The sequence below is a fragment of the Scyliorhinus canicula genome, chromosome 2, assembly GCF_902713615.1.
Source record: "Scyliorhinus canicula chromosome 2, sScyCan1.1, whole genome shotgun sequence".
Lineage (NCBI taxonomy): Eukaryota > Metazoa > Chordata > Chondrichthyes > Carcharhiniformes > Scyliorhinidae > Scyliorhinus > Scyliorhinus canicula.
Window position 1 is genome coordinate 17029711 of NC_052147.1, and position 20275 is coordinate 17049985.

Consider the following 20275-nt stretch of genomic DNA (forward strand, 5'->3'; position numbering starts at 1 on the left):
CAGTGGTGATGTATTTTCAGAGACTTGGCTGGCAATCAATCGGCTACTTTGATTACCTATGACTTGACTGGCGCTCGATGAAGATTGCACTCTTCTGCCAAACTTAAACAGGCTTCATTTTGTAGAGTGAAGTTCCCTTTGGACGAAGAAGCTTGGAGAGCCATAGTTTTTTTCCTTTCTCCTGATGACCTCCCTAAGGTCCTGAAGAAAAGCTGTTTCTCTCTCTCTCCACAGCCAGTTAAACCTGCAGGAAGATTCAGACCAGCACTCGCTGCACGCAAGCGGGGTTCTATGAAAACCTTCTTTTAAAATCTAATAATCGGAGAACTCTGGGCGGGATTCTCTCAGCCCGGGGCCAGGCCGGAGAATTCCCGCGACCGGCACGAATCGCGCCACGCCCCCCCCCCCCCCCCCCGACGTTGGGATGCAGAGCGGAGAATCGGCGGCATTGGTGCCGGCATGGCTGGCACGGTGCCGGTCGGGGGCGCTCTACGCGGCCCCCCTGCCGATTCTCGGCCCGGGATGGGCTGAGCAGCCGTCGTAAAAAAGCTGAGCCCCGCCGGCGCCGTTCACACCTGTTCTCAGCCGGCGGGACCTCGGCGTGGAAGGGTCCGGAAGCGGCCTGTGGGGGGGTCCTCTAATGTGGCCTGGCTCGCGATTGAAGCCCACCGATCAGCGGGTCGGCCTCTCTGGGTGGGGGCCTCCTTTCTTCCTCGCGGCCCCTGTAGCCCTGCGCCATGTTGCGTCGGGGCCGGCGCGGAGAAGGAAGCCACCGCGCATGCGCGCGTTGGCGCCGGCCCCACTGCACATTCGCGGATCCCACGGTGCCCAGTCCACGCTAGGATCAACAGCTGGAGCGCCATGGGTCGCTCCAGTGCCGTGCTGGCCCCCTGTATGGTCCAGAATTGCTGATCCTGAGGCCGTGTTGACACCGTCGAGAAACGCGACGGCATTTCAGACGGTGTCAATACTTAGCCTCAGGATCACAGAATCCCACCCTCTAACCCTACCTCAGTAAGGCTGATAATTGCGAGTTCTGACTGAATGCACATACGAATCCAACTAGTGGTTTTCAGCACTCCGTATCCCAGAAGAGAGTGGACTACAAAGGCTTCAACATCAGCCACAAGAATCTTCCATATTTTAATCCCCCATCATTTTACCCCTTTCCCTTCCTGTGTGCACGTCTGTCTTGTATGTGTTTGGTAGAGGGGGAACAGTCAAAGGGGAAAGTAATAGATTGACAGCCATTATTCTAGTTTGATTATCGCATATTTTAACTCATTTCTTGTTATAAATAAAGTTTTTGTATTTTCCTTATGAATCTGGTGCCTGTAAGTTATTGGAGCAGTCTAGGGTCAAAGATCTTGAAAACTTTATAAGAATTATTGCTTAATTCACTTATGTTGTGACTCTGGGTCAAGGGGAGCTGAAATTGACCGCACCCTAGCCCAGGATGTTGTAACATAAATTGGAAGCTCAGGTCCGGCATACAAAGCATTAGACGGCAAATTTGGGTTACAATATAAATTTAAAGAGACACCAAGTATGTAGTGATATAATGGGGTGGCACTGGAAGCTGCTAAGCATTTTCGCCAGGTGGAAGACTTAACACAGGATTATTTGTAGGGGTTCCAAGACTGGCTGGTTGAATTGGCTGGAAAATTAAAAGTGGTTCTACCAGCTAGAGCTACGAAGGTGGAGGTATTTGAAGCCATTGCTAAATATTTCAATTTGATGGAGGTGCTAGGAGCACAGGGGCCCCGATGAGAGTGTGTAGCATTAGGGATGTCTTCTGGTGGAGAAATAGAGCTGGAGCGAGTTTGGTTGCAGTTAGAACATGAAAGGGAATTTTTAAAAATTGAGATGGAAATGAAGAGAGAGGAACGATGGAACAGTGGTTAGCACTGCTGCCTCACAGCTCCAGGGACCCGGGTTCGATTCTGACCTTTAATCTTTATTATTGTCGCAAGTAGGCTTACATTAACACTGCAATGAAGTTACTGTGAAAAGCCCCCTAGTTGCCACACTTCTGTTCAGGTACACAGAGGGAGAATTCAGAATGTCCAATTTGCCGAACAAGCACATCTTTCGGGATTTGTGGGAGGAAACCGGAGCACCTGGAGTAACCCCATACAGACACGGGGAGAACGTGCGGACTCCACATAGACAGTGACTGAAGCGGGAATTGAGCCAGGGACCTGGCGCTGTCAAGTAACAGTGCTAACCACTGTGCTCCGTGCCGCCCACATCAGATGGCTGTTGGTGTGGAGTTTGCACATTCTCTCCGTGTCTGCTTGGGTTTCCTCCTACAGTCCAAAGATGTATAGGTAGGTAGTTTGACCGTGCTAAATTGCCCCTGGGAGTGGGGTTGCAGGAATGGCGGGGGGGGGGGGGGGGACTGTGCCTGGGTAGGGTGGTCTTTCAAAGGGTTGGTGCAACCTCGATGGGCCAAATGACCTCCTTCTATACTGTAGGGATTCTACGATTCTGTGAAAAAGACAATGAGAAAAGAAAGAGAGACAGAGATAGATGAAAAAGAAAAGGACAGAGATTTCCAGTTTAGGTGACTGGAAATGCGTGGGAAGCTACCAGAGTGTAGAGGGGTGCTTAGTCCTAGAACGGAACTCAGTGGTGATATGTTTAAATTCATACAGACTCTCCGAACATTTGAAGAGAAGGAAGCAGAAATGTTCTATAGGCTTTTGAGAAAACAGCAACCCAAATGGAGTGTCCAAAAGCGAGGTGGACATTATCCGTGCAGAGTAAATTGACGGCGCGGGCACAGGAAGTTTATGCTGTCTTGTCCAAGTAGGAGTCAAAGGATTATGAGACGGTAAAAAAGACTATTCTAGATGCATACAAATTGGTTCCCCATGCATATAGGCAGAAAATTTGGAATTTAAGGAGACTGATGCAGACTTTTGCAGAATTTGAAAGGGTTAAGCAGAATAATTTTAGTGGATAGGAATGAGCATTGGGAGTTGAAACTACCTATGAGGCTCTGAGAGAGGCCATTCTCTTAGAGGAGTTTAAGAACTCCTTACCATGTATAAAAAAATCCTGTGGTGAAGACCAGAAGTTACAAACTGCTAGGCAAGTAGCAATTATGGCTGACAATTATGAGCTAATCCCTAAATTTAAACCTTTCTTCCATTACATCCATAATTTTGAAAAAGTTAGGAAGTGGGAGAGTGAGAGGACTGAAGGTAGCCAAGGTAGAGAATGGATAGCTGGGAAGGCTCCGAGATCTCCTCCCCAGACCAAAAAGGAAGGTCCTGTGGAGTGGAGGTGCGACTTGGAAGCCTAGACGTTACCATAATGTAATACGATAATGTGACCATTGGTGTAATAAAGTGGGACACTTTCGTGTAGCATGTTGGAAGTTGCAGGGAAAACCCATGGGACTTGTCAGATTTCGGGAGGAGGCTTCTGAAAAGGGAACGAAAGTGGAGAATACTATGGTGCAGACTGTAGCGTTAACTGGACTTAGGAGATCTGAGGTAAACACCGCTGTGGGATCAGATGTAAGGAATGAGGTAGTTGAGAGATATGCCAGAAAGATCATCACATTTTCTTTGACATAACAATTTTAAGAGACACAGGGGCTACTCAAACTCTCTTACTGGAGAAGGACCACGTAGACCCGCGGATGATGACTGAACTGCTGTTCATCGGGTAGTGGTACCACCCAAGTACCGTCAGAAAGTCCTGCGTTCATACTAATGGCAAGATATCTGGGAATACGGAAAACTCAGGTCTCAGTCAACAGGCATTTCTCCTGGTGGGGGCTGCAGGTCGCACGGTAGCACAGTGACTAGCACTGTTGCTTCACAGCGCCAGAGATCCGGGTTCGATTCCCGCCTTGAGTCACTGTCTGTGCGGAGTCTGCATGTTCTCCCCGTGTCTGCGTGGGTTTCCTCCAGGTGCTCCGGTTTCCTCCCACAAGTCCCGAAAGACGTGTTTGTTAAGTGAATTGGACATTCTGAATTCTCTTCAATCTACACAAACAGGCGCTGGAGTAGCTTCATTGTAGTGTTAATGTAAGCCTACTTGTGACACTGTTAAAGATTATTATTACAAGGATGTAGTGCAGTTCTGTAGTGCCTGTTATACCAGTCAGGTAATATGTAAACTCCAGCATATGATCCAACACGTGCCATTAATACCCATCCCGCTGTTTGACAAACCGTTTAGTTGGGTATTTATTGGTTGATTGTGTCAGACCGTTGCCTAAAACTAAGGCAGGGCATCAGTACATTCTTACGGTCATGAGTATGACCAGATGATTCACAGAATCTGTATCTTTACGAACCAATACTGTTAAGATAGTAGTGGAAAGACTGATACAGTTTTTTACCGCTATAGCTTACCATTGGAAGTGCAGTAGGACCAGGGGTCTAACTTCATGTCAAAATTTTCCAGGGTATAATTGGTGGGTTGGGTATCAAGCAGTTAAAATCAACTCTCTAATATCCCTAAACTCAGGGAACTTTGGAGAGGTACCATCAGACTCTCAAGACAATGATTAGGGTCTATTTCAATGACCAACCAAAGGATTGGGACAAAGAATTGGATTTTGTATTATTTGCTACTAGGGATTCCCCAAACAAATCTACTGGATTAAGTCAATTTCAGTTGGTATACGGTCATGAGATATGAGGGACATTAAAACTGATGAAAGAGAAGTATCTCAGACCAGAGGACAATTCCTCCATGTTGGATTACGTATCCACATTTCTGGGAATACTTACAGGGGCCTGTCGGGTAGCCTGGGAGCATTTGACGATTACTGGAGCTTGAACGGTGGCGGCCTGCAGCAGCTGCGCCGTGCAACATGGCGCCAGCCGCTCACGGCCCCTGCCTGCGGAATAGTGCCCCTCCCTTTTCCCGGCTCGTGAGCCCCAGACCGCCCCCCAACAGGGCCCGGCCCCTGATAAAGTGCCCGATGCCCGCGGATCGGCCCTCCCTCGACTGTGACGGCACTGGACTGAGTCGGCAGCCACCACGCCGAGTTTCTGACAGACGATACCACAAGTGACCGACGCCGTCGGGACCTCAGCCAGTCTAGGGCAGAGCATCGGAGAGATGTCCTGAGGCCATCGGTACGCTGCTTTGGAGGGGGCGGAGCATCGCGAAAGTAGTAGACAGGTATTTTCCGCCCGATTGCCAAACACGATTTCGGAGACTGGAGAATCCCGGCCAGGAGTCAGGGCAGAGCCACAGAATATTCTATACCTCCACGTGGAGTTTGCTTTCCCTGACAGTGGCTTGTGACTTCACTTCCACGTACAATCTTATGAAGGGTTGACAACTACTTAAAAATTACTTCCAGCCATTTAATATTTTCTGCAAATCATGTCTGTATGTTGATACATTCTCTATACAGCGAAAGGTTCACAGGGAGAATTTTAAAATTAATTACGTGGGCTGCTATGTAAGTGTTTTAACATTGTCCCAACTATACACTTCTCCTGCACTGTGCACAGTTCAACTGGCATCATGACCACCCATGGAATATTTATCATGAATTTAAATAAATAATGAGTGACATATCTGATGAGTGGTAACAAGAATTTGATGAAGCTAATTAATCATAAGGGCAGGAATTGGAAATATATCTGTTCCATCACTAAATGTCTAAATAGACAGAGAAATACAGCACAGAACAGGCCCTTCGGCCCACGATGTTGCGCTGAACTTTTGTCCTAGGTTAATCATAGAATTTTGGACAATTTTTCATGGCCAATCCACCCAACCCCCAACCTGCACATCTTTGGACTGTGGGAGGAAACCGGAGTACCCGGAGGAAACCCACGCAGTCGCGGGGAGGATGTGCAGACTCCACACAGACAGCGACCCAAGTCGAAATCGAACTTGGGACCCTGGAGCTGTGAAGCAATTGTGCTATCCACAATGCTACCGTGCTGCCCTTAAGAAGTTAACCTACACTCCATTATTCTACCCTAATCCATGTACCTATCCAATAGCCGCTTGCAGGTCCCTAACTTTTCCGACTCAACTACTTCCACAGGCAGTGCATTCCATGCCCCCACTACTCTCTGGGTAAAGAATCTACCTCTGACATCCCCTCTATATCTTCCACCATTTATCTTAAATTTAAGTCCCCTTGTAATGGTGTGTTCCACCCGGGGAAAAAGTCTCTGACTGTCTACTCTATCTATTCCCCTAATCATCTTATAAACCTCTATCAAGTCGCCCCTCATCCTTCTCCGTTCTAATGAGAAAAGGCCTAGCACCCTCAACCTTTCCTCGTATGGCCTACTCTCCATTCCAGGCAACATCCTGGTAAATCTCCTTTGCACCTTTTCCAAAGCTTCCACATCCTTCCTAAAATGAGGTGACCAGAACTGCACACAGTACTCCAAATGTGGCCTGACCAAGGTTTTGTACAGCTGCATCATCACCTCACGGCTCTTAAATTCAATCCCTCTGCTAATGAACGCTAGCACACCATAGGCCTTCTTCACAGCTCTATCCACTTGAGTGGCAACTTTCAAAGATCTATGAACATAGACCCCAAGATCTCTCTGCTCCTCCACATTGCCAAGAACCCTACCATTAACCCTGTATTCCACATTCATATTTGTCCTTCCAAAATGGACAACCTCACACTTGTCAGGGTTAAACTCCATCTGCCACTTCTCAGCCCAGCTCTGCATTCTATCTATGTCTCTTTGAAGCTGACAACAGCCCTCCTCACTATCCACAACTCCACCAATCTTCGTATCATCTGCAAATTTACTGACCCACCCTTCAACTCCCTCATCCAAGTCGTTAATGAAAATCACAAACAGCAGAGGACCCAGAACTGATCCCTGTGGTACGCCACTGATAACTGGGCTCCAGGCTGAATATTTGCCATCCACCACCACTCTCTGTCTTCTATCGGTTAGCCAGTTTGTTATCCAACTGGCCAAATTTCCCACTATCCCATGCCTCCCTACTTTCTGCATAAGCCTACCATGGGGAACCTTATCAAATGCCGTACTAAAATCCATGTACACTACATCCACTGCTTTACCTTCACCCACATGCTTGGTCACCTCCTCAAAGAAGTCAATAAAACTTGTAAGGCAAGACCTACCCCTCACAAATCCGTGCTGACTATCCCTAATCAAGCAATGCCTTTCCAGATGCTCAGAAATCCTATCCCTCAGTACCCTTTCCATTACTTTGCCTACCACCGAAGTAAGACTAACTGGCCTGTAATTCCCAGGGTTATCCTTATTCCCTTTTTTGAACAGGGGCACGACATTCGCCACTCTCCAATCCTCTGGTACCACCCCTGTTGACAGCGAGGACGAAAAGATCATTGCCAACGGCTCTGCAATTTCATTTCTTGCTTTCCAAAGAATCCTTGGATATGTCCCGTCAGGCCCGGGGGACTTGTCTATCCTCAAGTTTTTCAAAACGCGCAACACATCTTCCTTCCTGACAAGTATCTCCTCAAGCTTATCAGTCTGCTTCACGCTATCCTCTCCAACAATATGGCACCTCTCGTTTGTAAATACTGAAGAAAAATACTTGTTCAAGACCTCTCCTATCTCTTCAGACTCAATACACAATCTCCCGCTACTGTCCTTAATCGGACCTTAATCCTGGAACATCCTCCCCAAACAACATTACGGGTGAATCTAAATCATATGGACCACAGCAGTTGAAGATGGTGGCTCACGATCACCTTCAGGGAAGTTAGGAATGAATAATAAATGTTGGCTATGCCTACATCCCTCACAAATATAAATAAAAACTGTAATTTGACTATCATTTGATTAATTAAACCACATCTAATGTAACTGAAATGAAGCTTGATCATTAAAATCACGAGCAGTGCCTTCAGGCTAGGTCAAGTTCACTTCTTCAAAGTCAAAATGGAGCACATCATTCGTAAAATAATCGTGCAATGTAAAATTGCACCTGAATAAAGATGTTTAACAATCTACACACCTAAAACTAGAACTTTGGGGTATTTTGTGCCACTTGGGTAAAAGCTGTATCACAACTGTATTGCGGGAGGACACCTCAGAGGGCAGCGAGGCTATATGGGTAGAGATCAGGAATAAGAAGGGTGCAGTCACAGTGTTGGGGGTTTACTACAGGCCTCCCAATAGCCAGCGGGAGATAGAGGAACAGATAGGTAGACAGATTTTGGAAAGGAGTAAAATCAACAGGGTTGTTGTGATGGGAGACTTTAACTTCCCCAATATTGACTGGGACTCACTTAGTGCTAGGGATTTGGACGGGGCAGAGTTTGTAAGGAACATCCAGGAGGGCTTCTTAAAACCATATTTAGATAGTCCAAAGAGGGAAGGGGCTGTACTGATCCTGGTATTGGGGAATGAGCCCGGTCAGGTGGTAGAAGTTTCAGTAGGGGAGCATTTCGGGAACAGTGACCACAATTCAGTAAGTTTTAAAGTTCTGGTGGACAAGGATAAGAGTGGTCCTAGGGTGAATGTGTTAAATTGGGGGGAGGCTAATTATAACAATATTAGGTGGGAACTGAAGAGCATTCAGTTCTTCAGATTGGGGGCGGATGTTTGAGGGTAAATCAACATCTGACATGTGGGAGGCTTTCAAATGTCAGTTGAAAGGAATTCAGGACCGCATGATCCTGTGAGGCAGAAGGATAAATATGGCAAATTTCGGGAACCTTGGATAACGATAGATATTGTAGGCCTCGTCAAAAAGAAAAAAGAGGCATTTGTCAGGGCTGGAAGGCTGGGAACAGACGAAGCCTGTGTGGAATATAAGGACAGTAGGAAGGAACTTAAGCAAGGAGTCAGGAGGGCTAAAAGGGGTCACGAAAAGTCATTCGCAAATAGGGTTAAGGAAAATCCCAAGGCTTTTTACACGTACATAAAAAGCAAGAGGGTAGCCAGGGAAAGGATTGGCCCACTGCAGGACAGGGGAGGGAATCTATGTGTGGAGTCAGAGGAAATGGGCAAGTACTAAATGAATACTTTGCATCGGTCTTCACCAAAGAGAAGGAATTGGTGGATGTTGAGTCTGGGGAAGGGTGTGCAGATAGCCTGGGCCACATTGAGATCCAAAAAGATGAGGTGCTGGGCATCTTGAAAAATATTAAGGTGGATAAGTCCCCAGGGCCTGATGGGATCTACCCCAGAATACTGAAGGAGGCGAGAGAGGAAATTGCTGAGGCCTTGACAGAAATCTTTGGATTCTCGCTGTTTTCAGGTGATGTCCCGGAGGACTGGAGAATAGCCAATGCTGTTCCTTTGTTTAAGAAGGATAGCAAGGATACTCCAGGGAACTACAGGCCGGTGAGCCTTAAGTCAGTGGTAGGGAAATTACTGGAGAAAATTCTTCGAGACAGGATCTATTCCCATTTGGAAGCAAATGGACGTATTAGCGAGAGGCAGCATGGTTTTGTGACGAGGAGGTCGAGTCTCACTAACTTGAGAGAGTTTTTCGAGGGGGTCACAAAGATGATCAATGCAGGTAGGGCAGTGGATGTTGTCTATATGGACTTCAGTAAGGCCTTTGGCAAGGTCCCTCATGGCAGACTGTGAAGTCACACGGGATCAGAGGTGAGCTGGCAAGATGGATACAGAACTAGCTACGTCATGAAGGCAGAGAGTAGCAATGGAAGGGTGCTTTTCTGATTGGAGTGCTGTGACAAGTGGTGGTCCGCTGGGATCAGTACTGGGACCTTTGCTGTTTGTAGTATCTATAAATGATTTGGAGGAAAATGTAACTGGTCTGATTAGTAAGTTAGCGGACGACACAAAGGTTGGTGGAATTGCGGATAGCGATCAGGACTGTCAGAGGATACAGCAGGATTTAGATCGTTTGGAGACTTGGGTGGAGAGATGGCAGATGGAGTTTAATCCAGACAAATGTGAGGTAATGCATGTTGGAAGGTCTGATACAGGTAGGGAATATACAATGAATGGTAGAACCCTCAAGAGTATTGACAGTCAGAGAGGTCTAGGTGTACAGGTCCACAGGTCAATGAAAGGGGCAACACAGGTGGAGAAGGTAGTCAAGAAGGCATACGGCATGTTTGCCTTCATTGGCCGAGGCATTGAGTATAAAAATTGGCAAGTCATGTTGCAGCTGTATAGAACCTTAGTTAGGCCACACTTGGAGTATAGTGTTCAATTCTGGTCGCCACACTACCAAAGGCTGTGAAAGGCTTTAGAGAGGGTTCAGAAGAGATTTACCAGGATGTTGCCTGGTATGGAGGGCATTAGCTATGAGGAGAGGTTGAATAAACTTGGTTTGTTCTCACTGGAACGAAGGAGGATGAGGCGCGACCTGATAGAGGTTTACAAAATTATGAGGGACAAAGACAGAGTGGATAGTCAGAGACTTTTTCCCAGGGTAGAGGGCTCAACTACTAGGGGGCATAGGTTTAAGGTGCAAGGGGCAAGGTTTAGAGGAGATGTACGAGGCAAGTTTTTTACACAGAGGATAGTGGGTGCCGGAGGACGTGGTGGAAGCAGGGACAATAGTGACGTTTAAGGGGCATCTTGACAAATTCCATGAATAGGATGGGAACAGAGGGATACGGACCCCGGAAGTGTAGAAGATTTTAGTTTATACGGCAGCATGGTCGGCACAGGTTTGGTGGGTTGAAGGGCCTGTTCCTGTGCTGTACTTTGTTCTTTATTCTGCTCTCTTCAGGTTCCTTGTGGATAAAGCCAATGTTATAGTATAACTTCAGCCTGTTCATTAATGGGGAAAGTCTAATGGTGATAAAAAATGAACTGAATTACAGCTTACCGTTGTCACTGCTACTAAATAATGGGACTCTCCCTGGCTGTCGAGGGCTGTACTGTGGAGTGCGTGAATCTCCTCTAGAGCCATACTCAGGCCCAGGTTGTGGATTCCTTGATCCATATCCTTCACCAAACCGGGGGTCTGTCAAACCATATTGAGGAGTAAGATGAGGATCTCTCAGTTCATACACTGAGCCAGGTTGTGGATCTCTCGATTCAAATCTTGGTCCAAGATAGGGATTCACTGGTCCATATTCTAGTTCACGTTGAGAATCATAGGGTCTATATTCAGGCTGAAGATAATTGTCATCGGATCCAATTCCAAGTTGGAAATCTTGACCATAGGATGGTGTTTCTGGGCCGTATTCATAGCCAGGTCTATCATGGAGCCCAGTTGATACATCACCAAATATCCTAGGAATGTTACAAAGCTGTGCAAAATCATCTGTAATGATGCCAAAAGAAAATCAGTAAATAAAAAAGAAAAGCAAGCAAGAAAGCAGGTAAAAAGGCAATAAAAACTGTCTATTCTAATAACACAAATAATACAGATCTGGGGTTGCCTGGTTGTCAAAATTTGACAGTTCCAATATGATGTCCAATTGTGATAACTTTGATATAAAATGTGTTTATTTTTCCTGCGTCATACTTTGAAATAATAGATTACTTGCCTTGACACTTAGACCAACTTGTGATATATAAATCTTCTATATGCACACAAATCTGTCACAAACCTTCTTCCACATTGTTATCTTAATTGGATTCTTTTATACAAATATAAAATTCAGTTGACGTTTGAAAGTAAACATGAAACCACTACATATTTCTGATTATTATCCCTGTTTTTCTTTAGGAAAGGCAAACAAGCTAATTACTGACACACATAAGATTGAGGAAGAGAAAGAGAGAGATAGAAAGGGAGAGAAATTTTAATTGGACTTGCCTTTTAAAAAAATTAATCTGTGAAACTTTGAAAGAAAATAGAAATGTGGGAACGCAGGCCTGTCCTGTACTCAAGGGATGGCTCAAAAAAGCGTCCTAACATCACGTTTCCCCAAAAGGTCAGTGCAGCTGGTAACCATGTCCGAAATGCTATTCAGTTGAGGAACAGGGTGAATGACCTCATTTGCACCATCAGGGTAAGTCATCCTTCAATTCCTTCCAGTATCAAACGTTCATCATGTGCTAAAATGACCACTCTTTTCTCAGATCTCCCACATCCATGAGCGGAGGACACAAACCAATATTAATTCTCTCATGGAGACTTTCACATCACCACCATCCCATCTCACCCTCCATTCTGTGACCCTTCTGGGGAGAGCTCACCACACAGTGTACATGCATTTCATTCAATCTCTGCTCCAACTCTTCCAATCACATGCTTTTCTTTCATTTTCATTCGGGCCAGTCGGGAAAGATCACAGACTGGGAGATGGCTGACATCACTGCCCTCACTAAATTTGAGGAGGCAGCAGCTAAATGCTGAGAGGACAGGGATCGCTCCTGTGAAAAGGGGTGATGGTCTTTCCTAGCAACCGAGGACAGATCACAGCTCGATCACTTCATCAAATCCTGGGAATCAGTGATAAATATGCAGTTTTATATAGCTCATTCTCATCAACTGGAATTCTATTCTGTATTTTTTTAGGCATCGGTAGATAGAGACCCACAAGGCGTACACCTCAGTGGAGCACAGTTCTAGATTAAGCTCAGGGTCACTTTCTCGAGAATACCTGACTGATAGGTCCCTGCGGCAGTCGGAGGCAGGGAAGCCAGATCTCCACCACTCAGAGTGCTGCTGGAGACCAGGCACCCTCTGTGATGAACTTCTGGAAGCAGCCACCAATTCTTTGCTGGAGAATCAACAACAGAAGGTGGAACAAGAGGCAGAGATTTGGCAGTCACTCAGCAGTCTCGAGCGAATGATCGATGAGTCTTCTGCATTCTGTTTGAGTCATGGATTCGATATGCGAGGGCCTTGAGGTCACCATGTGAAGTTTGGTGACCATTGCGGAGGCCTTGATCCAGTTGGTCCAGCGGACCATGCTGGATTTGCGCTTGGTCCTGCACTCCATGGCCACACATCCTGGCAGGCACCATCAAGAAGTCGGCGACATGGAAACGAAACACCTTGACCTCCCTCCAGGTGAACCATCTCCTGTGGATGTCAGGTCAGAGCCCTCGGGCACCTACCGGGAGGATGAGCATCAACTAGATACCCCGGGGGCTTCCACTCCGGATGTGCCATTTTCAGTCCCCTCTGCCTGTGACTTACTCCAGCAGCACTAGCAACCGAGGGTGCTTCTGTCCCTGTGCAGACCCTCAAACCCCTCCTGGTCAGATTTGTTGTTACATTTGTTTTCACTGATCATCTCTATCCACCCTTTCATCAGGCTGGGATTCTCCAGACCTCAGACACCAGAGGATGTCCACCAAGGTCATCACAGGCATTGGGGCTTAGCAGTCAGCAGGCCCCTTCACCTCTGTCACCTGGTGGTGCTATAATTCTAAATAAATTGCTCTTTTGATGTGCATGTGCATGTTTAGACAACTGAAGGTGTTGTGAATTTGTCACTGTAATCCTTTTCTATCGAGGTTTAGACATCCTCCCGTTCAGTGACAATGTCCTACTTTGAGATGAACATTCATATGATGTTAACCTCACTTGAACTAAGTCTCCACTCCCTTGTGTGATGTCAGGGAGATGTGTTTAAATCTTTATTAGAAGTATAGAATGCAAGTATTTTTAACCCTTCTTCCTCAAGAGACACCATTGAGTCAGGGCAGCTCATCAGCACTGATACTCCAGTGGTATTTGTCTCTTCTCAGTGGTAGCACGAGACCGCAAGACATGCACATGAGGAGGAGATCCCTAGCACATCCTCATCTCATATTCGGCAGTGTTTGCATCATTAGATGGTGGCGAAAGCATCAAGTTTTCTCTCGTATCATTCTTGATCCTCAGTGCATTCTCATATCCCAGAGTGAGCACATTCACAAGGCAACACAGACCAAAGCAGAAATCATGTCTTAACAATTCATGAGGCCAGAATGTGCAAGTGTGCCTGCAGGACTCATTCTTGCTGCGAGTGGTTGGACACCCCTGAGATGGAAGGCATTGAGGGCTCGGAGAGATGTGGCCATGTGCCTCACTTAATGTTACTCTTCCTGGAACCTGTCAGCAATTGAAGTGTCACAGGCACATCTCCCAATTTTCCTCCATGGCATCACTGCCCTCATGCTGACCCTCAGTAGCCCCTTGAGCAGACTGGACCTCCAGATCTACATCTTCCGTTTAGCTCTCATCCTGCTCCAGTTCACCTTCTAGCAAGGGCTAAACTCTTTGCACAGTCAGACTGTGAAGGGCCCAACACACTGCGACCCTGTGGAAAGTCCTACCAGCAATGTAATGCAGTGAGCCACCTGAGTGGTCCAAGCATCTAAAATGCATTTTTAGAAACTCTATGGTCTGCTGGAAAGAGAGCATGTGCAACTATGAGCAGCGTTGTACCTGTCCTAGGAATGGCTGTCAGGGTAATACACCGGAGTCATCGGCCTGTGTTTCAGTGGGCAGCCCTTATCCCCAAGCAGCCAACCCTGAAGACATACGTGCCCCTCGGAACCTGAGAGTGACTCAGGATGCGGAAGTCATGGCAACTCCTCAGGTATGGTGAAGTATGTGCTTCCGATGATCACACAACAGTTGTACATTGATGAAATGGTTGCCTTTGCAGTTTAAGCACCTATATAGTCACAAGGGTGCAGTCTATTGCACTCTGCACATTTGGGAAGCCTGAGATGGCAGCAAAGCCGGAGAATTTTGTGGCTTGGCGATCTTCATCTGGAGCAAAGCTGACATAATGATAGACCTTCCTGTAAAGAGTGACCTATTTTATGCGTCAATGTGTAGTGGACTGAGGAATGCTGCACAGGTCACCCACTGATCCTGGAAAGACTCAGAGGCAAAGAAATTGAGTGCTGTGATCATCTTTAAAGCCACTGGCAGGAGAAAGCACCCAACACCATGTGGTGTCAAATCTTCCTGAATAATGTGGCATATGTAATGTACTAGAACATGGGACAAGCGCAAGTATGCCTGGCACTGCCGGGTAATTTGTAAATAGGAAACTCTTTGATGATAAACCCTAGGTCTGGTGAGTTGCCTCCATTGTCTGGGTCTCTCCTCCTGCTCAGACTCTGGCTCCCCTTGACCATGACCCCGGGGTGGGGTCACCTGCTGGAGCTGTGCTTGGTGTCTCCTTTCCTTCCTTCCCCTGCTCAATCTCCTCTATTGTGTCAGGACTCTGACAAAGGCAGCATTAAGCCCAGAATATAGTCCTTTTGCCTGCTCTCTGAAATTAAATATTAACGGCAAGGATGATTAAAGGGTTGAGAAGGTGAATTTCTGAATATGAAACCTGTGGGAAATTTAGGGTTCCACAGCTTTTACTTGCATGGTGGCTGATGTAGCCTTGTCCCCAAGACATTAGCACACACATTGAGGTGACCAAGGTGGCATCCCAGAAATTTGATATATGGAGCCCTGTGTGGTATAATAAGGTAAATTAAATGAGTGACCCAAAGTAGCTCTGCAATCCAAACTCTGATGAGGCATACCAATGAGCAATCAGTTGCTCATGGTCAATGAGTGGAAGCCAAATGGCCAGTTATGCTGAACACGTGACAGCCCTTCAGTGATGTGTGGTGAATTATATGCCTCGTATTTCACACTGTATTGCCTTACATGTATTGTGTCCATGTGGGCTCTGTATGCGAGCCGTTGCGCGGCTCTGCCCATGGGGGAGATGAGGAGTTTGTACTGGGCTCCACCCTTGGCTCCGCCCATGGTTCTGCCCATGGCTCCTCCCACTAACCGGAAGTATAAAGCACTGCAGCCGTAAGCCTGCTCTCAGTTCCTCTGGTCGCAGGCTGGCTTAATTGTAAGACTATTAAAACCACAGTTTACTTCCAATCACGTGTCTTGTGAATTGATTGTCTCATCAATTTAATAGTCTTAGGAAACTTGAAGAAAACTACTATGGAATCAGCCCTCAAACCTGACCGACTAGAACTCGACCCGCAGGCTGCAGAGGTGAAATAAATCTTTCTACACTGGCTCAGATGTTTCAAGGCCTACCTGGCTGAATCAAGCACTTCAGAAACTACGGAGGAGCAGAAACTCAGCCTACTGCACGCAAGGGTGAGCCATCGTATCTCTATGCAACTTAACTGTACTACCTCATATACGGAGGGCCTGGCCACGCTTGACCAAATGTGCGTGCGGCCATCAACGAGGTCTACGCACGCCACATTTTTACAACCCGCCGCCAGCGCCCCGCGGAGTCGCTGGAAGACTTTCTGCGCGATTTAAAAGCCCTAGCTCGGGACTGCAATTTTCAGGCTGTAACAGCCGCCCAGCATATGGAACTCACTGTCCGTGATGTATACGTGGCAGGGCTCAGGTCCAACTATGTGCGCCAACGGTTGCTTCAGAAAGGGGCCCAGAGCTTGGAGGACACTGTAGAGTTAGCTACAACCATGGAGGTCTCGTTCCGCAGTCTCACCTCGTTCCCCGCGGACCAAGCGACCCCATCATGGGCCCCCGACCAGCGACTGCCCCAGGCCTGCGCCATGCGGCCACCCACCCACTATGCAGCACCAGCGTGCCATTTCTGTGGGCAGCCCCAACACCCACGGCAGCACTGCCCGGCCCGCAATGCAACCTGCAGCAAAGGACACTATGCCCAGGTATGCCTAGCGAAGAAAACTCTAAACTCTCCCGCAGCCCAGAGCACTCGCTTCCCAAACACACAGGCCCGCAGGCCCCGTAATGCTGCAGCCTGTATGCCGACTCCGCCCCCACCTGACATGTGCGACTGATGTGGGCCGCCATCTTGGCAACCCTCCTCCATGCGGCCCGCCACGTGCGATCCACGGGGGCGGCCATCTTGGGCTCCATCCTCTCCAGTCTCTGAACCTCATCTCGAAGACTACGACCTTAGCGGACAGTAATCACGTGGCCACTCCAGCACAACTGATCGAGCCGCCGTCTACCCGCAACTCAGCGCGGTCACGTTGGACCAGTTGCGTCCGAAACACCTTCGCAACTCGATGATGACCGTTAAAATCAACGGGTACAGGACACCGTGCCTCTTCGACTCCGGGAGCACCGAGAGCTTCGTACACCCTGACCTGGTAAGACGCTGTTCGCTCCCTATCTTCCCTGCACGGCAAACTATCTCCCTCGCCTCGGGCTCACACTCTGTTCACATCCAAGGGCGCACCGTCGCGACCCTAACGATTCAGGGCGCCAGCTACTCCAATTTGCAGCTGTACGTACTCCCCGAACTCTGCGCCCCACTCTTACTGGGACTCGACTTCCAGTGTAATCTCAAAAGCCTCACACTCAGCTTCGGCGGACCCCGACCTCCACTCACTATCTGCAGTCTAGCGACGCTAAAAATTGACACCCCCTCCACTCTTTGCTAACCTCACTCCGGAGTGCAAACCCGTAGCCACTCGCAGCAGGCGGTATAGTCTGCAGGACAGGGTGTTTATCAGAACCAAGGTCCAGAGGCTCCTACATGAGTGGGTCAGAGAGGCCAGTAACAGCCCCTGGAGAGCTCAGGTGGTGGTCGTCAAGACCGGGGAAAAATTCCGAATGGTAGTGGACTATAGCCAAACCATTAACTGGTTCACGCTCCTTGGTGCGTACCCCCTCCCCAGGATTTCAGACATGGTGAATCAGATCGCCCAGTACCGCATCTTCTCCACGGTGGATCTGAAGTCTGTATACTACCAGCTCCCAATCCGCCCAGAGGACCGCCACTACACGGCATTCGAGGCAGATGGCAGCCTCTTCCATTGCCTCCGGGTTCCCTTTGGCGTCACGAATGGGGTCTCAGTGTTCCAACGAGCAATGGACCGAATGGTGGACCAGTACGGGCTGCGGGCCACGTTTCCGTACTTGGATAACGTCACCATCTGCGGCCATGATCAGCAGGACCACGACGCCAACCTCCACTGATTTCTCCAAACTGCCCAGAAACTTAACCTCACGTATAACACGGAGAAATGCGTTTTTCGCACGACCAGGCTAGCCATCCTCGGCTATGTTGTGGAAAACGGAGTCCTGGGCCCCGACCCGGACCGTATGCGTCCCCTCTTACAACTCCCTCTCCCTCATTGTCCCAGGGTCCTCAAGAGGTGCCTGAGATTCTTCTCGTATTATGCCCAGTGGGTCCCTCAGTATGCGGACAAAGCCCGCCCACTATTTAAGGCCACACTCTTTCCTCTGTCAGCTGAGGCCCGCCAGGCCTTCAACTGCATCAAGGAGGACATCGCCAAAGCGGCCATGCGGGCGGTGGATGAATCCGTCCCCTTCCAGGTGGAAAGCGACGCCTCAGCGGTTGCTCTCGCAGCCACTCTGAATTAGGCAGGGAGACCAGTCGCCTTTTTCTCCCGAACCCTCTCTGCTTCGGAACTTCGACACTCCTCGGTCGAAAAAGAAGCACAAGCCATCGTGGAAGCCATACGACACTGGAGGCACTACCTCGCAGGTAGGAGGTTCACCCTCATCACCGACCAAAGATCGGTTGCCTTCATGTTTGACAACTCACAAAGGGGCAAAATTAAAAATGATAAAATCCTGCGGTGGAAGATCGAACTCTCCACCTACAATTATGATATTATGTATCGACCGGGGAAGCTCAACAAGCCCCCAGATGCCCTGTCCCGCGGCACGTGCGCCAGCGCACAAGACGACCGCCTGAAAGCTATCTACAATGACCTCTGCCACCCGGCTCACCCACTACGTCAAAGCCCGAAATCTGCCTTTCTCCACCGAGGAGGTAAAAGCCATCACCAGGGATTGCCCGATCTGCACGGAGTGCAAACCGCACTTCTATAGACCAGACAAGGCCCACCTGGTAAAGGCCTCCCGGCCCTTTGAACGCCTGAGCATCGATTTCAAAGGGCCACTCCCCTCGACCAATCGGAATGTGTACTTTCTGAACATCATCGATGAGTTCTCCTGCTTCCCGTTTGCGATCCCGTGCCCTGATATGACCTCCCACACAGTCATCAGAGCCCTGCACCCTGTTCGGTTTCCCCAGCTACGTACACAGCGACAGAGGTTCATCCTTTCTGAGCGACGAGCTGCGTCAGTACCTGCTCGACAAGGGCATCGTCTCGAGCAGGACTACCAGCTACAACCCCAGGGGGAACGGGCAGGTGTAGAGGGAGAACGCTACTGTCTGGAAGACTGTCCTACTGACCCTCCAGTCCAGGAAGCTCCCGACCTCCCATTGGCAGGAGGTCCTCCCCGACGTGCTCCATGCTATTAGGTCCCTCCTATGCACCGCCACCAACCAGACCCCTCACGAACGGCTATTTGTTTTTTCTAGGGGCACTACCACGGGGGTTTCGCTCCCAGCCTGGTTGAAGACACCGGGCCCGGTTCTCCTCCAGAAGCACGTCCGGGCACACAAAACTGATCCACTCATAGAAAGAGTGCTCCTACTCCACTCGAACCCCCAATACACCTTCATTGAATACCCTGATGGCCGTCAGGACACTGTTTCCCTCCGGGACCTGGCGCCTGCAGGATCGAACTCCACCACCACTACCGCCGAGGTACCCCCCACGCTACACCCCACCTAACCCTCCGTGCCCTGCGCCCCCGCACCTATAGGTTCACTGCCGATGCTCCGCGCCCCAGCGCCTGTAGGTTTCCTGCGCTCCCCGTCGCCCGTCGCACCGGTCGGGTACGAAGCTCGGACCGAATCACCCCCGGGGTCCACCATTGTACGCTCGCCGACCGCCACCACCCAGCCACCCGAAGAGGCTGCAACCCTGGTGCTCTGCCAATCCCAAAGGACGACTCGGCCACCGGACCGGCTCAGTTTGTAGACCCATCACCCCCGCCGGACTTGATTTTTTTTACAGGGGATGAATGTGGTGAATTATATGCCTCGTAATTCACACTGTATTGCCTTACAGGTATTGTGTCCTTGTGGGCTCTGTATGCGAGCCGTTGCGCGGCTCTGCCCATAGGGGGAGATGAGGAGTTTGTACTGGGCTCCACCCTTGGCTCCGCCCATGGCTCCTCCCACTAACCGGATGCATAAAGCACTGCAGCCGTAAGCCTGCTCTCAGTTCCTCTGGTCGCACGCTGGTTTAGTTGTAAGACTATTAAAACCACAGTTTACTTCCAATCACGTGTCTTGTGAATTGTTGGTTTCATCATGATGTAATGCAATAAATGATGCAGCTGTACTTGCTTCACTATTGCCTGCATTCACAAAGTTCACATTCCAAAGTATTATGCTTGAAATGCAGTGAATGTGATGTGAAGCCTGAGGGAAGACCGAGGGGTGGGGAGCTGGAACCTGATAAGGTTACATGAAATGCTGACAAACGAGAGGGTCAAAGCGATGTCAAATCTTTGACAGAAAGGAGATGCACGCGGACTCTGGAATGGGGCATGGGGGATATTGTTAGCATGGGAC

The 20275-nt window shown here is 48.8% G+C and overlaps 1 protein-coding gene across 1 annotated transcript in view; it reads right to left on the reverse strand.

Annotated features, from left to right (window-relative positions):
- Positions 1-20275, reverse strand: part of LOC119951242 (latent-transforming growth factor beta-binding protein 2-like) — a 677784-nt gene that overhangs the window by 15707 nt on the left and 641802 nt on the right. Inside the window, exon 34 of the mRNA XM_038774298.1 lies at positions 10771-11211. Within this exon, the coding sequence (XP_038630226.1) occupies positions 10771-11211 (441 nt within the window). The remainder of the gene's footprint in view (positions 1-10770; positions 11212-20275) is intronic.